This window comes from Hyla sarda, chromosome 9 (assembly GCF_029499605.1).
Source record: "Hyla sarda isolate aHylSar1 chromosome 9, aHylSar1.hap1, whole genome shotgun sequence".
NCBI classification, from domain to species: Eukaryota; Metazoa; Chordata; class Amphibia; order Anura; family Hylidae; genus Hyla; species Hyla sarda.
In genome coordinates, this window is record NC_079197.1 from 39,276,943 (window position 1) to 39,294,718 (window position 17,776).

General features: G+C 41.6%; 1 protein-coding gene across 5 annotated transcripts in view; it reads right to left on the minus strand.

Moving 5' to 3' along the window:
* Positions 1–1,704: 1,704 nt before the first annotated feature.
* The window catches only part of ASTN2 (astrotactin 2), a 759,531-nt gene continuing 743,459 nt past the window's right edge, over positions 1,705–17,776 (minus strand). For 4 of the 5 annotated variants that reach the window (XM_056539747.1, XM_056539746.1, XM_056539748.1 and 1 more), the window contains one exon: positions 1,705–2,645. In XM_056539747.1, the coding sequence (XP_056395722.1) occupies positions 2,408–2,645 (238 nt within the window). In that variant the 3' untranslated portion in view covers positions 1,705–2,407. Of the gene's footprint in view, positions 2,646–13,157; positions 13,263–17,776 lie in introns of all 5 variants that reach the window. The other variant, XR_008847822.1, reaches the window with a different exon arrangement.

A 17,776-nucleotide genomic window follows, 5' to 3' on the forward strand; every position in this document is an offset into this window, starting at 1 on the left:
GCTACAGCTCTGTCTGTAATGCACATCACATCATGTAACAATGTTTAGCACTTATCTGCTGGCTCCTATAAGAGCCTTGTAGTTAGCAGACTTTGCTGGAAAATTGTAGAGCCTAATACTAATAGGTTTGTGGTGCAGGTTCTTCCCAAGAGTTTTGGCTGGAACAGATTATCATGATGTCCTGTACCAGATGGGGAAGAAGAAAAGAAGAGAATGACTCTGATCAGTGAATATGGCATTTGTGAGTCGCTGCATAAAACCGTACTGTAATCTACATAAGAAACATATTTTAAAAATTATTCGGTAAGGGTGTCCCGCTAATTTTTTCCCCCCAAGGGGTACACCAAGCAAAAATGGGGGGGGGGGGGGGGGGGGGGCAGGATTTTCTGTTCTCGCCTCAGGAGCAAAAAGAGATAGCTACAGCTCTGCCTGTAATGCACATCATGTAATAAAGACTTTTTATGATTTATGAAAAAGTAACTTGTAAATTTTGAAACAAAATTTTATAGAATTTAAATAAATAATTTTGATCCATAAAAGCCAGGTAAGAAGTCCAGAATGGAAGGTAACTCTTGTCACTACATTCTAATGGCATGAAGGACATTTCCAAAAGAATCTGCATGTCATACTGAATAACAGTATTATTTCACTAACACAGCACACACCCTATGCGTGTTACAGCAAGGCAAAGTGTTCTACACCCCTATTGAGTCTCTCTGTAGGCCAGAAATAACCATTTTTAATAGCGATTCACAACAAATAAATTAAAAACGAAACTAATTTTGGGGGAAAATTCGGCGAATCGTCCGAATCAAATTTTTACAAAATTTGCTCATCTCTAATACTAACCTAATCCTGAACCATGCTCCCATTTGTCTGTTATTTTCTTGTTGCATGGCAGGAGCATGCTGACATCTCCACTGCTGGTTCTTCACTGAACCCCACTGTGAGCAGGCTTGGGGAAGCAGCAGCGGTGGCGTCAGGGTGCTCGTGTTGTGCACCAAACCTCCCAATGGATTAAATATTATAACAGATAAACAAGACCATGGATCAGAGGTAGGTTAGGATTGTTACGATGAGTGTCATCCGCACTACCAACCTGTACCAACAAGTTAGTGTGGGTGATACTGATAACAGTTTCCTGTTACACCCCTTGTGTAACAACAACACTTTAGTCCATGGGCAGTGTCCAGTAATGTAGCTTATTTGAGTGAATTAAGCTAAGCTGCAATTCCAGAAGCAGCCCATTCGAAAGAGGCATTCTGTTTCTAGAAAATAAGAAACCCTTATTCTACCTTTGAACATCCACTTTAAATATCATTATATCATTGAAAAGTCAAATGGGCACTGTCAGATACAAAAAACTTTGATATGTTGTAAAGCATGCAAAACCAATAGGTTTTGCAATTGCTTACATTACAACATTTTCAGTATTTCATACAAAAAAAAGCCAGTCAAACAACTGACTAGTGAGCAAAATTAAAAGTGTAACAAAAAATAAATAAAGGTGCCAGACACATATACATTAGATGTACATGGTCAGGATTAGGTACTGAGTGATATATTAAAAAAACACTTTTTGTTGGATCTGACGGTATGCTTTAAGGATAATATTTACATCTATGACTTCAGACTTGTACGCAAGATAGTATGTAATTCCGTCTAGATCATATCTTATCTGACAAAAAGAAAAACCAATGGTCATAATCCACATAATTTTACCAGGTTAAACCAATACTATCAGTTTTATTCATGTATTTTATTCTTTATTAATTTTAATAAAGTTTTCAACAATGGTTTTGCTTTCTTCTGAAATATTTCCACAGTTTTCCCATTCTGATTTCCATGTTGCATCTCTTTATTCCTTTCTTGTCATTACTCAATGTTTTATTAGTCCATCACCTTTTTCTGTGATATCTGAAACACTTAACACAATGGAGTGATTACAGTTATATGACCACTGTGACAGTCAGTGTACACATAGTATGTACTGTAATAAGATGTTTGATGCATACAGATTGTTGGACAATACGCACAAAAATGAGCAGGTTAAGTGACCTATAAAAGCAAGAAAAATATAAAATTCCCTGCATCATTTCCACATTAATTGGAAAACCGAAAGGGAAACTAAAAACATTAGATAAGGAACAACTCCATCCAAGGAGTAAAGTTGTAGAGCAGTGCCTTGCTGGTACTCTTCTTGGGATTTCAACAAAAATGTCTTAAAAAAAAAGTTGTCTCTCTCTAGGAAAGTTTTTAAAAATGGATGTGTGTGTTCATAGCACCTTATCTGTCCATAGTTTATAACAGACGCTATGATCGGTTTCTTGGCTGCTTGTGACATAACGCTGGCATGACCCTTAATTCTCAAAAACATCTTGAAGAGGTTAGAGTTTCCTCACCGTGCTCATCGACCTTTGGAATCTCCGTAAGTATTGCGAGGCATGGATACCATTTTCTCTTCACATGTAAATTTGTTGTCCCTCAAAATGCTATACAAAACAAAACCTGATGTTCGAAGGTCTTCACTGTGACAGATTAGGTAAGGGATATTGTCTATCCGACGTTGGATATGTGCACTCCGCAGTAATCCAGAACAATGGCTGCTTACTTTCTCTAGTCTTCTGAGAACCAAGTGGGCTTTCCTAAAAAGAAAAAAATCACATGTTAAGTATTCAAATGGATTTTATGTCAGAAAGTGTTAAAGTATGGAATTATTTTATATAAATTATATGTTCAGGTTGAGAATTTTTAAGTACTATAAAACACCAACTCTGGTCATGCCATTCTAACTCCCTTGTTCCGGTCATCTGAAGCTTCTCAGGGTGCTGAAGATCTATTTATTCTGTAAATTACCCAAAATGATAATTTATTCCATTCCCTCTCAAAAACATCTTGAAAAAGTTAGAGTTTATTCATATATTGTGAGGCATGGATACGATTTTTATCTTCCCTCAAACATAAGATGTCCCCAAATATGCTATACAAAACAAAACCTGACGTTCGGAGGTCTTCACTGTGACAGATTAGGTAAGGAATATTGCCTATCTGACATTGGATATTCAATGCTGGACATAGCAGCAAAGGGTCCCAATATGCTATTATGGAGCCAAATTTTGCCACCCCTACCCTCTCTTTCCATGTTCTAGGTGATTTACCCTGCCCACTTATTGTTTCTTATACAGTTCTATTGAAGAGAGGACATGTTCATAAGTTTACTCACTTGATAGGAGAGAAAACTGAACCTATCAGGGTATGTCCTCTCTATCAAAAGACACCTACAGTATAAGAGTGCTACAGTATTTACACCATATCTAAATGGTCAAGAAAATGCAGGGTAGATATAATCTAGATTTAATGCCTCAGTCTTCATACCACACAAACATACCTCCCCATTCTGGATTTATTGTAGCTGTTTTATACTGCTTCAAGGTATTTCTTTTTGATGAACATTTCTTATTTCACTAAAATGTTAATGTTAACATCTTATTTTTTCCTATTTTTATTATTATTCTCTAAAGAATTTTTACATTGCTTCAGACTTCTAGATTTTAGTGAATCATACATAATTCTAGTGGAGAGACATCAATTTGCCTTGGCAAAGAATACTTCCTTATGGAAAGTGTAGGCTTCTTTCAGCTTGATCCTTAAAATACTTCTTTCTTATTAATACTTTTTATGTAATAAAATGCTTTACTAAATATCATATTATGGAAAGAACAGTCAAAGCAGCATTGGTTAAAGTGGTATTCCAATCATTTGAAGTGATGGCATGTCACAAAGATATTCCGCAACTTTATGATTGGTGGAGGGGTAACTTCCTAAATAACAACTTATCCTGAGAATGAAGAGGCTGCAGTTCTGAGTGGGGCAGTTTTTGTGGGGTCAATGCGTCACAGGAACAAGTGGTGATAACCCTGAGTGACCTTGAGTGTCAGAACAGCAGCTGCTGGGGATTAAAGTATGACTTTTATTTTTACAACAACCCCGGCCATGTTTAAAAAAAAAAATCCCCAGACAGTACCCTTAAGAGGCTAATGTATGATATAAAGATTACCAAAAAGAGAATCATTTAGTACCTATACTTGATGTATCCCAATGTTTTAGTACGTTTAATCATTTTAATTATTTAATAAAAAGTTACAAATTCACCATTTTCTCAGTAAGGATATATTCACAGGAAGCAGATTGTTTGCAAAAATTTCTGTAGCTGTTCTATTCATCTGAATGGGGCTTGCAGAAATCCATGTTTTGCTCCCAAAGCAATAACATTCAGTTCTATGGAACTGATTTGTAGTCATGTGTGAAATATAGGTACCGTATATACTTGAGTATAAGCCGAGTTTTTCAGCACGATTTTTGGTGCTGAAAACACCCCCCTCGGCTTATACTCGAGTGAACTCTCCACCCGCAGTGGTCTTCAACCTGCGGACCTCCAGAGGTTTCAAAACTACAACTCCCAGCAAGCCCGGGCAGCCATCGGCTGTCCGGGCTTGCTGGGAGTTGTAGTTTTGAAACCTCCGGAGGTCCGCAGGTTGAAGACCACTGCGGCCTTCGACATCATCCAGCCCCCTCTCACCCCTTTTAGTTCTGTACAGTACTCGCCTCCGCTCGGCGCTGGTCCGGTGCTGCAGGACTGTCCGGAGAGGAGGTCGTCCGGTGGGATAGTGGTTCCGGGCTGCTATCTTCACCGGGGAGGCCTCTTCTAAGCGCTTCGGGCCCGGCCCCAGAATAGTCACGTTGCCTTGACAACGACGCAGAGGTACGTTCATTGCCAACAAACTTCTGCGTCATCGTCAAGGCAATGCCTCTATTCTGGGCCCGAAGCGCGGAGAAGAGGCGCCCCCGGTGAAGATAGCAGCCCGGAACCACTATCGGACCGGACGACCTCCTCACCAGACAGTCCTGCAGCACCGGACCAGCGCCGAGCGGAGGCGAGTACTGTACAGAACTAAAGGGGGTGAGAGGGGGCTGGATGATGTCGAAGGCCGCAGTGGTCTTCAACCTGCGGACCTCCGGAGGTTTCAAAACTACAACTCCCAGCAAGCCCGGACAGCCGATGGCTGCCCGGGCTTGCTGGGAGTTGTAGTTTTGAAACCTCTGGAGGTCCGCAGGTTGAAGACCACTGAGGGCGGATGATGACAAGAGGATGATGAAGGGGGGGTGTGGGATGATGACAAGAGGATGATGAAGGGGGTGTGTGGGATGATGAAGGGGGGTGGGGATGATGACAAGGGGATGATGAAGGGGGGGGGTGTGGGATGATTACAAGGGGATGATGAAGGGGGGTGGGGATGATGACAAGGGGATGATGAAGGGGGGGGGTGTGGGATGATTACAAGGGGATGATGAAGGGGGGTGGGGATGATGACAAGGGGATGATGAAGGGGGGGTGTGGGATTATGACAAGGGGATGATGACAGGTGATGATGATGAGGGTCTGGATGATGACAGGCGGTGATGATGATGAGGATGTCAATAACTTTTCCTGGGATTTTGGGTTGAAATTAGGGGTCTCGGCTTATACTCGGGTTGGCTTATACTCGAGTATATACGGTATAATATAGGTAAAATATAGATGAGGCTGTTTAGCTCACAGATGTGTGAAAATTACCCGCTGGACCACGTAGGACCACTTCACTGGGAGTGTGACAGCGTGCTTCTACTTGGTACTTCAAGCCACCAATAGAGGACATATTTTCCTGTTCACAGGCCCACTCAATGGTGGAAAAGTTGCTGAGTTGTCCATAGCAACCAATCAAATTGCTTCTTTGACTTTTGAAAAGGCCTCTGCAAAATGAAAGAAGTGATCTGATTGGTTGCTATGGGTAACTCAGCAACTTTTCCTCTGGACAGATACATCTCCCGCAGTGGGTTCCAAAACATATGCTGGAGAGTTTATCTTAGGACATGTCTTACACACATACATTAAAGTAGTGTGTCCAAGTGACAAATTCACATAATTTTGTCCCCTTTCATTTTTGTAACTGTTCTACAGCTGCTAAATCTGTCCTGAAAATTAGGAATACAATAGTTAATGTTACTGTTAAATCTGTAAAATTATCTTGAACAGAATTATTTCGGTTTCTACAGTAAGTAGTGGAAGATTTGTGGTTACTTAAAATGTGTGATGTTTCCCTTTATACTGCGGTTTTCTCTTTGAGTAGGACAGTTGTGTGACAAAGAAGCCTAAGGCGGTAAAGACAAGGTGATCATGAAAGAATTTGACAGATAATGGATTGCATCAGCTGCTATTAGTAGAATTCAAAGCTAATACTTCCTATAAAGTTGGGATTTACATAACACTTTGTCTAAACCATTAACTTGTAGGCCCACTCATTGTAGCCAATAACAATGTAGGATAAGGTATAACCCCTAAAGAGATTACCCAATACTATAAATACTAGTTCCTGGGGGTTCAAATATTGAAACTTCTGCCCATTTGTAGTTTAAAGAACGAAATAGTTTATTAGGCAGAAATTCATACTTTTAGTAGCTGCTTTCCCTGGTATTACAATTCAAGTAAATGGTTCTCAGGATGCAGATGATTTACTGGGTAAAGGATAGGGGATAAGATGTCTCACCGCGGGGGTCCCACCACTGGGGACCCCCGCAATCTTGTATTTGCCACCCACCTGTTTAAGCTGCACGCCACGGTGCCAGCTCACAAACAGCCGGGTGGAGACCACGGGGATGGAATATCGTGACATCACGACTCCGCCCCGTGTGATGCCACCCCTGCCCCCGCTATGCAAGTCTATGGGAGGGGGCGTGATGGGCAGAAGATGTCTAAGGGCCAGAGTACCCCTTTAATGGCCTGTCCAAACTACAGACAACTGATTTTACAGTCATACCATTCTAAGTTATACCCTTCATCCTCTTGTTCAAATAAGGAGTTTAACAAGGGTAAACCAACTTTAAAAATGTAATGCAACCTGTCCATATTAAATTATTGGTGGTAGATTCCATAGATGGTTTCCATTATAGCTTCCTGCTGAGAAATTTCCTGGCACCTGACATTGATAAGTCAAAAATGTATAAATGAAAGAATTATGTGTCTCTATACATAGTGGATGGCATTTAAGGAATGTACAAAACAATTTCTAGTAAGACAGAAACTAAGGCAAAAAGATTTCCCACAGTAAGTTTTTATTATGAAAGCCTTCAAAGAGGTTTTCTGGGAGTTTATAATTAATGACTAGGGTAGGCCATCGATATAAGATGAATGCTTGTTGGACTTCCCTGCTGATCAGCTGGTTAAAGAGGCTGCAGTGATAGAACCCCCCCCCCAATCTGATATTGATGGTCTATCCTAAAGTCCCAAAAAATTACCTTAAAGGGGTACTATGGGGAATTAACACTTGGCAAAATCTGCTTGAGGAGAGGGACAGTAAAAAAAAAAACAACCCTCTCTTACCTTCCTCACTTCCGGACTGCTGGCAGAATCACGTAACTCAGTTACCATTATCCGGGTTTGGTGACCTGATGTCACATAGCTACTCATTTATTTAAGCAACCGTATCGATGTCCCACGTCAGCAGCTGCTAATATGACTGGTCATGTTTCTAATGGCAGCGAGAAAGGTAAGAGAGAGTTTTTTTTTATTTTTTAACTGTCCCCCTTCACAAGTGGATTTTGCAAAGGTTTCATTCACCAGCGTACCCCTTTAATGAAGAGATATATTACTTAAAGGGTTACTCCGGCCCTAAGACATCTTATCATGGGGGTCCCGCCGCTGGGGATGCAGCACTCCGCTATCATCAGCCTCCGGAGCAAAACATTGCACCGGGTCTGATGAATCACGATCATGGGGCCGGAGTATCTTGATGTCACGGCTCTGCCCTGTGTAACGTCACGCTCCGCCCCCACAATGCAAGCCTATGGGAGGGGCACGACAGCCGCCACACCCCTCCCATAGGGTCCCCATTGGATAGGGGATAAGATGTATTTGGGCCGGAGTATCCAGCTGGGCAATGATGATAGCCAAGCACTATGATGACATAGACCGCCATGTGAAAGAAAATAAGGATGCAAATAGTGACCATTACTGCAGTGTGGATTTTTTAAAGCGTACCTGTCAGATTCCCCCCCCTCCCCCCCCAAAAAAAGAAAAATATCTTATATGTTGCTCAGTACCTCATCCTGCTCATGTACATCTAATTTTATGCTTCTACAACCTATATATTTCTCAGAATTACCTTTATTTAGTTGCCATCATTGCTCAGTGAGGTTTCTGGTCCATGAAGAGGCATGGAGCATGTCCCTCTCTTCTCCTCACTGTGATGACTCCTCCTCCTCCCTCACTCTGCTCTGACTCACAGAGGGACAGGAGCAAGCACAGCAGTTCTGGACCTGCCTGTAGCCCTGTTAATCACTCATGGTGTCCATGACGTGTCAATGACCACTGGACACTGCAGGACTGGTATGTGCCCAGACAGCAGGGGGACCCCCTAGTGGAAACTTTTTAGACTGGCTTTTTCAGTATGAAACACTGAAAATTTTCTGATGAAAGCAATTGCAAAACACATTGTTTTTGCATATTTTATAGAATATCAAAAGTTATTGTATCTGACAGTGCCCATTTAAACTACACCGATTGGATAGTAGTAAAATAGGCCAAATATGTGACCGGGACTTTGACTAAAGGCTAAAATTATTTTCTTAGAGACATCAACTTTTTCTTACATGTACTGTTACAATGTATTACATGTTGATTTTTACAAATGTGTTTATCACACACTATTTTTCACTTGTAGATGAGGAAAAACTATTGTTATATTTGTTAATGTTACCTATAAAAGTTCTATACCCTTAGTTCCACATCTCAGATTCTCCTGGTGGAATTATGAAGTCTGTAATGTACGCTGTATGAGTCAGACATACAGAAAAGAAAAGGTGTGACCTGCATGTAAGAAGATGACCTATGAAATCATTGGATGGACTGCATGTCAAATTCTGGATGAGACGGTCATGGCAGGACAGAGAAATTAGGGAGTTTGGGAAGAGGAGACTTAAAGCTTTGTAACTCTTTCCAGCTCACTGTTATGATAGGAAAAGGAGGGACACATGGAAAGTAAAGAAAAGCCCATTCAAGCTCAAACATCTGGAAACACTTTCTCTCTTTGAGAATAACATATATGCAGTCATTCTGCAGGTTTCCCAGACCCCAGTGTTTGCATTTAGTTGTAGCGGAGATCAGAAAGAACTTGGTGGCAGTAAGGCAGAGCATATCTCCAGAACCAGGTTCTCCGTTCTCAGATAGAATAACAAAAGTCAAGTGTCTGTAGACAATGGAGCTTTAAGCTATTTTACATTCTGCGGTGGATACATTTAAAGGCTTTTAACAATGTAGTATAACATAACACTGCCTCCTGTGATTGTCACATCGAGGTCTGGGTTAGGATATAAAAGATAGAAACCAAATAAAATTGTAGATATCGTATGCCAGAGGATATTCTAGAGGCATCGGGGGCTTAAAGTAAAACTCCACCACTGAAAACACTTTAATTATTTTACTTCTAGCAGGTTCAAAATTCTAGGCTGATTAAAGTGTAACATGAAACACATGGGTGTCCAGACCCCCACCGACTGCTAGAAGGAGCTGGGAGAAGCCCTCTGATATGTACTACTGGCTTGCTGCTTTGCACGACTAGTTGCACTTCTAGCAGCTCTAGAAGACTAACATCCCGAGTCGACCAATCCGAACATTGAGTGTTTTTCTTTTGTTTTTTTTTAACGACAGTAACGTTTTGATTTCTTAAAATTGCTGTATAAGGATGAGAGCTCAATTTTTTACATTACAAACCTCCAAATTAACTAGCCATAAATTAAAATGTAACTAATAATCACCAACTGACCAACACCAGTGAATAGAGGTGGCTTAAAACATCACTTTTAATATATACTCAATAAAAGTAGAAAGTACAATCAGTGCCGTTCCGTGCATGTACTCAATAATCTTTAATCCAAACTATAACTGCTAAAAGCAAATATAATTATATCCAAGCTAGGAGTGCTATACTGTAATACAAGCACATCCAACCATGAACAAAGTGTGCTACATCAAGGCACAATCTAGCTGATGTGACAAATCACTTGGGGTCACCCAGCAGATAGTTACTCCTTCAGTCATCCAATGATGGCGACTGAGTCTCCCAACGCGTTTCTATCGCCTGTTACGGCGGTGTCATCAGGGGAGATATTGACATAGGAGTCAATAAGAAATATAGACCGTCAGGGTATGTACCAACTGACCGGACTAAGTCAAGGGGCTGCAGCATGTAACCATACACAACACGCGGCAGCCTCTTAGCTATGGTACTTAGATATATAAAACATCAAAATAGGATTTTCTTTTTAAATAAAAAGACCATATGATTATGTTACTTGAAGTCCAGCACCAACAGAGGCCTTTCCTGTAAAAGAAAAGAACATATATGTAGACAAGTGGCCATATGAAGCTGATCTTGTTTATAAGTCAGCATTGCATTGCTTACTCACTTAACCACCTCCGATTGGCTGCCCTGCAAAACAAGAGAAACACAGCCCCATTCAGTATTCCCTACGTTAAATCCACCTGTAGGGAAGGAATACTCCATATGGAGTGTACTCACTATTGTGTGACTTCAAGAAAGATTACCGGTGGCGCGCACTCCCGCAGTGGCGAAGAGGCCGGCTGACATCCAGCCCAGCGCGCTGCCGGGGAAGCCGGCGTCTGACGTTATATCCTGTGCGACCATTACCTCACGTCCGGCGCATCCGCCCCGCTTCCCAGGGCGACGCGTCCTAGGGCGGTGCTAAGTTATCTGCACTCGCCAAACGTGTTAACCATTTGTGGTCCATACAGAACGTTCGCTCAACGTCCTGCGAACCACAAACGTCCTGTATGGACCACAAATGGTTAACACGTTTGGCGAGTGCAGATAACTTAGCACCGCCCTAGGACGCGTCGCCCTGGGAAGCGGGGCGGATGCGCCGGACGTGAGGTAATGGTCGCACAGGATATAACGTCAGACGCCGGCTTCCCCGGCAGCGCGCTGGGCTGGATGTCAGCCGGCCTCTTCGCCACTGCGGGAGTGCGCGCCACCGGTAATCTTTCTTAAAGTCACACAATAGTGAGTACACTCCATATGGAGTATTCCTTCCCTACAGGTGGATTTAACGTAGGGAATACTGAATGGGGTTGTGTTTCTCTTGTTTTGCAGGGCAGCCAATCGGAGGTGGTTAAGTGAGTAAGCAATGCAATGCTGACTTATAAACAAGATCAGCTTCATATGGCCACTTGTCTACATATATGTTCTTTTCTTTTACAGGAAAGGCCTCTGTTGGTGCTGGACTTCAAGTAACATAATCATATGGTCTTTTTATTTAAAAAGAAAATCCTATTTTGATGTTTTATATATCTAAGTACCATAGCTAAGAGGCTGCCACGTGTTGTGTATGGTTACATGCTGCAGCCCCTTGACTTAGTCCGGTCAGTTGGTACATACCCTGACGGTCTATATTTCTTATTGACTCCTATGTCAATATCTCCCCTGATGACACCGACGTAACAGGCGATAGAAACGCGTTGGGAGACTCAGTCGCCATCATTGGATGACTGAAGGAGTAACTATCTGCTGGGTGACCCCAAGTGATTTGTCACATCAGCTAGATTGTGCCTTGATGTAGCACACTTTGTTCATGGTTGGATGTGCTTGTATTACAGTATAGCACTCCTAACTTGGATATAATTATATTTGCTTTTAGCAGTTATAGTTTGGATTAAAGATTATTGAGTACATGCACGGAACGGCACTGATTGTACTTTCTACTTTTATTGAGTATATATTAAAAGTGATGTTTTAAGCCACCTCTATTCACTGGTGTTGGTCAGTTGGTGATTATTAGTTACATTGATACTTGGCTAAGAGGTTTATTAAATCGGTCGTGTACAGGACCTTATTGGTGTGCAATTTATGTTATACATAAATTAAAATGGTAAATTCTGGTTGGTTGAAGCTACAGATAGAGGTCTAACTACAATCTAATTGTACATCAATTAATAATAAATCACTATGTAAGTAAGCTCTCTTCCAGAAGGAAAAAAATTGTTGGCTGCTTAAAAGTGTCCAACAATAAAAGAGCCTTAAAACACCACACATTGCTGTTATCTCTATGGCTCAGCCTAGTGGCAGATGAAATCATCAAAAAATGTAAGGTGCTATGTAAGCAGAATTAAAGGGGTACTCCTGTGGAAAACATTTTTTTTTAAATCAACTGGTGCCAAAAAGTTAAACAGATTTGTAAATTAATTCTGTAAAAAAATCTTAATACTTCCAGCACTTATTAGCTGCTGAATACTACAGAGGAAATTCTTTTCTTTTTGGATTTCTTTTTTTTTTTTTTTTTTGTCTGTCCACAGTACTCACTGCTGACACATCTGTCCATGTAAGGAACTGTCCGGAGCAGCATATGTTTGCTATGGGATTTTCTCCTGCTCTGGACAGTTCCTGACATGGACAGAGGTGTCAGCAGAGAGCACTGTGGACAGACAAAAAAATAAATCTAAAAAGAAAATAACTTATTCTGTAGTATTCCGCAGCTAATAAGTACTGGAAGGATTAAGATTTTTTTAAATAAAAGTAATTCACAAATCTGTTTAACTTTTTGGCACCAGTTGATTTAAATAAAAAAGTTTTCCACCAGAGTACCCCTTTAAAGAAACAACAGGACGGCATTGATAGGAGTTGCACTAACAATAAACACTTAGCTTCTGTTTAAAGGGGTTCTCCGGTGCTTAAACATCTTATCCCCTATCCAAAGGATAGGGGATAAGATGCCTGATCGCGGGAGTCCCGCCGCTGGGGACCCCCGGGATCATGCACGTGGCACCCCATTTGTAATCAGTCCCCGGAGCATGTTCGCTCTGGGACTGATTACCGGCGACTACAGGGCGGGGGACTGATTGCAAACGAGGTGCCGTGTGCATGATCCCGGGGGTCCCCAGCGGCGGGACTCCCGCGATCAGGCATCTTATCCAAAGGATAGGGGATAAGATGTTTAAGCACCGGAGAACCCCTTTAAGGCAAGCCAACAGACTAAAGGGAGGGGGGGGGGAGAAGATACAGCAGTAGCACTGAAACTGCAAATGAGGTGAAAGGGAAGCCTTGATTTACCTTGCATAAACAGTGAAGATCCTCTGGAGAACAGACACAGTTTGCAGGCACACAGTCTTTCACTCTTTCCTTCACATAGTAGTAGCTAAGCCCTGCCCCAACTTCCTGTGTTTCATAATGGAAAGGGAAACAGTTTTGGGCAAAAAGTTTAGAGCTTTTTCTGGGTTAAGGAGTCATTATTAGTAAGTAATTTAGTAAAATGTTAGGAATTCCATAGGCTGTCACATGGAGGAAAGTTGTTTTAAATGACAATAACCATTTTTTAAAAAGTTTAACGTTATCCTGTACATAGTTGCCCAGGGAGAAGTTTGGGCAATCCTGGCCATTTGATGGGAATTAAATGTCCTAGGATTATTTTGGCTACTATACCTACATTTAATAGTGACAGTATGCCATAGACTAGCAGCGGGAGAGAAAGATTCTGTGCGCATGAATGTTTGGTGGGGATCACAGATACTTATGTGGGTTGTGGGTATTTTTTAAATGCTTTATAGTTTACATCAAGGAAATTTCCACTTAAAATGGAAAAATAAATGGATTAGGTGCTTCTGAAAAAAGGGCAACACTTCCTACACAGGACGTGTGGAAATGTATTACCTAATTATTTCACCTCCATCTCACAATGTGGACAAGAGGTAGAATCTGGAAAGGTGGATTTTTTTTAGAAAACTTTATAAAGTTGGATCTCATCATTATTTCGGCCTATAATGCGATTATTGAATAATATTAAATAGGGGCCTTACAGGCAACCAGAAAGTTTCAATTTACCAAACTAAATGAAAGCAAATAATATAAAAATGATTGTCAATTATGTTTACAAGTGATGAGGAGATTAGTAATATTAGTACCAATGTTTATTTGATTATTTTCAGATGCTTATATAGCGCCACTATATTCTGCAGCATTTTACACAGATTTTAAAGGGGTATTCCGGGCAAAAATACATTATCCCCTATCCAAAAGATAGGGGATAGGATGTCTGATCCCGGGGGCCCCGTTGCTGAGACCCCCGCGATCTCCCTGCAGCACGGGGACTGCGTCTCTAGTTTCGGAAACCTCCGGATTTCCGGGACTGGGGACGTGACGTCACGCCACGCCCCCTCCATTCATGTGTATGGAAGGGGGCATGACGACCGTCACGCCCCCTCCCATAGACATGAATGGAGGGGGCGTGGTGTGATGTTACGTCCCCAGTCCCGGAAACCTGGAAGTTTCCAAAACTAGAGATGCAGTCCCCGCATAGAATGCGGGTGCATGCTGGGAGATCGCGGGGGGTCTAAGCAGTGCCCCCCCCCCCGATCAGAAATCTTATCACCTATACTTTGGATAGGGGATAAAATGTTTTTGCTCGGAATACCCCTTTAACTATTCACACCATTCCACACATACAAACTCCATGCAGGTGCTCTCCCTAAACAGACTGAGATTGCAAAGCAACAGTACTAACCAATAGGCTGTTTTACTGCTATATATCTAGTGGAATTGTAATGATATTGATTACATAACATTCCAAACATTTTAATGCAAAAATAGAAAATGGATCAGAGAACAGTACTAGCGAAAATGTAGTGCATCTCCTGTGCTGCCTTATTTTTTCAATCTAGAATTGCCCCTCCGGCAGCGCATTCACTTCAATCAGACAACTGCTACAGAAACATTGGATTGCACTTTAGCGCTGGAGGGAGAAGTGCCCATTGGCATGTACTGTGCGGAAAGATAAGGCTCTCTGTAGGGACCTTTGCTGCACACATTTTTACTACTTATTCTTACTTAAAAGTGCAATACATCCACCTACTAAAGTTAGCAATTTGCCTCTAATGTACTGAAGGTATTAGAAACGGTGAATAGCAAATCAGCAGAGTCATATAAAGTTCAGAAAATCAATAATGTCCGCAAACTTCAACTGAACATTTCTTTCAAAGACTCTGTTAGGCTATGTTCACACAGCGGAAAATGTGCAGACTGGAAAACATAGGCGAACATCCCGCACATTTGCATGTTCTGCCCGCACTAGGACCGAAACGCATTTCCGAGTAAATCTACAGAAACAATGAACAGGTTCGTTATTTCTGTAGATGCTGAAATAAAAAAATTTGGCCTGTGCATGTGATGCAGAATCCCATTGAAATCAATGGAATTCTGCTGCAGCGGAGTTTACCAGCAAAATATTTCTGCAGAATTCTGAAAAAAAGTGCCACACCTGTCCACAGGTTATGTGTAGTATTGCAGCTCAGACCCATTCATTAGACACAAATCATAGACACATGTGGCGCTGTTTTAGACCAAACAAGCCAAGTTGTTTTTTTTTGCAATCTTGTACAAACCTTTTAATCATCCTGAATTGATGTCTGGACTATTCAAAATGTTTTAATAATAACATATAATATATACATATATATATATATATATATATATCCGTGTGGCTAAACAAATATAAGCTAGCTTCCCCCACTCTTCATCTGCAGCCTCTCAGATAAGCAATTTAGGGTACGTTCCCACACGGCGTATTTTACTGCGTATTTGCTGCGTATTTGGTGCTGCGTATTTTCCTACCCATTGACTTCAACAGAGAAAATAAAATACGCAGCAGCAAATACGCAGCAAATACGCCGTGTGGGAATGTACCCTTAGACTGAATTTTAAAGGGGTACTCCACTGGAAAAAAAAATTAAATCAACTGGTGCCAGGAAGTTAAACAGATTTGTAAAATACTTCTATTTAAAAATCTTAACCCAGTACTTATCAACTGATGTATGTTCCAGAGGAAGTTCTTTTCTTTTTGAATTTCCTTTCTGTCTGACCACAGTGCTCTCTGCTGACACCTCTGTCCATGTCAGGAACTGTCCAGAGTAGGAGCAAATCCCCATAGCAAACCTATTCTGCTCTGGGCAGTTCCTAAAATGGAAAGAGATGTCAGCAGAGAGCACTGTGGTCAGACAGAAAGGAAATTCAAAAGGAAAAGAACTTCCTGTGGAGCATATAGCAACTGATAAGTACTGGAAGGATTAAGATTTTTCAATAGAAGTAATTTACAAATCTGTTTAACTTTCTGTCACCAGTTGATAAAAAAAAATGTTTTCCAGGGGAGTACCCCTTTAACAATAAATATGTAACAGAAAACGTGAGCAGACCTGAAACTCTTTTCAGTTTAGCCGTGCTCAATGTAACCATAAAGAATTTTTGGCTATGGAATTCTTTAAGCCTATACTCTAATACCAAATGTCCCCAATGTTGTGTGCTGTATTAGGCTGGGTTCACACTATTGTTTGTCATTACGGTTCCAGTATACGGCTGGGAGGAGGGGTGGGCGGGGCATAATCGCGGCACCCGCACTCAGCCGTATAGGGAACCGTAGTTAATGTATTTCTATGAGCCGACCGGAGTGAACTGCAGCCTCCGGTCGGCTGCTTTTTCGGCCGTATGAGGTTTCCCGACCGCAAGCAAAAACGTGGTCGGCCACGTTTTTGCTTGCGGTTGGGAAACCGCATACGGCCGAAAAAGCAGCCGACCGGAGGCTGCGGTTCACTCCGGTCGGCTCATAGAAATACATTAACTACGGTTCCCTATACGGCTGAGTGCGGGTGCCGCAATTAAGCCCCGCCCACCCCTCCTACCAGCCATATACGGGAACCGTAATGACAAACCGTAGTGTGAACCTAGCCTTAAGCAGGTTTTTGTGTGCGTTATTAAGCAGCTTCTTCTAGTGAAGAAGTAGGTTCTGGATGGAGGCACCATACAGGAGGCCATGAGGTGCCTACAGGTCTGTGACGTGGAATCTACACATTGCTGTCTGCATGTGCCCTACAACTGAACTGATTGTGTCAAATAAAAGTACAAACTATCCATCCTACATGATATGGGTATTCCCATCGCAAATATCTAAGACATGTAAAAAGATCTAAGACCCCACCTATCAGGAGAATCCGATCCCCACAATATAGGCTTGGTCTTCCCATAAGGCGTAATGCAAATTGCTATAATAAAGCTTGGTTTTGTAGAAAGCCTTAAACTAGAGGTGCATGTAGCCTTATTGTATTGTCATATGCCATTGTATTCATAGGGGAAATCGTTTGGAGCCCTTTCATATAGGTTGGATTTCCTGCATATCATTTTGCTGCCAATTTAAAACTAAATACAACAGTTAACAAAAGAATGGCAGAGTCGGCACTACTGACCCTATCTGATGATCCTCAATGGGGGATATATTCACTGTGTAGTCCCCAACAAATAGTAAAATCCAATGTAGCATGGTGCTAAGTTGCTAGCAGACAGTGAAGTCACAAAATAATATCCATCGGAGTAAAGAATCCAACGGCACTCACAATATGGATGCAAATTATGTCCCATTTATTGTACTCACATCAGGGACGACAAACGGGAAAGTTCCAACGTGCCTGCTCCCTCCCTTCATTACCGTTTGTCATCCCTCATGTGAGTACAATGAATGTGACATAATTTGCATCCATATTGTGAGTGCCGTTGGATTCTTTATTCTGATGGATATTATTTAAAACGAAATACAAAGGGAAATATGCACCAAATTGTGTGGATTTTGATGCAGACATTGTTTGATGTTCAGTAGTGGATTTCAACAGCTGTTCTACCTCCCATGGTGAGGC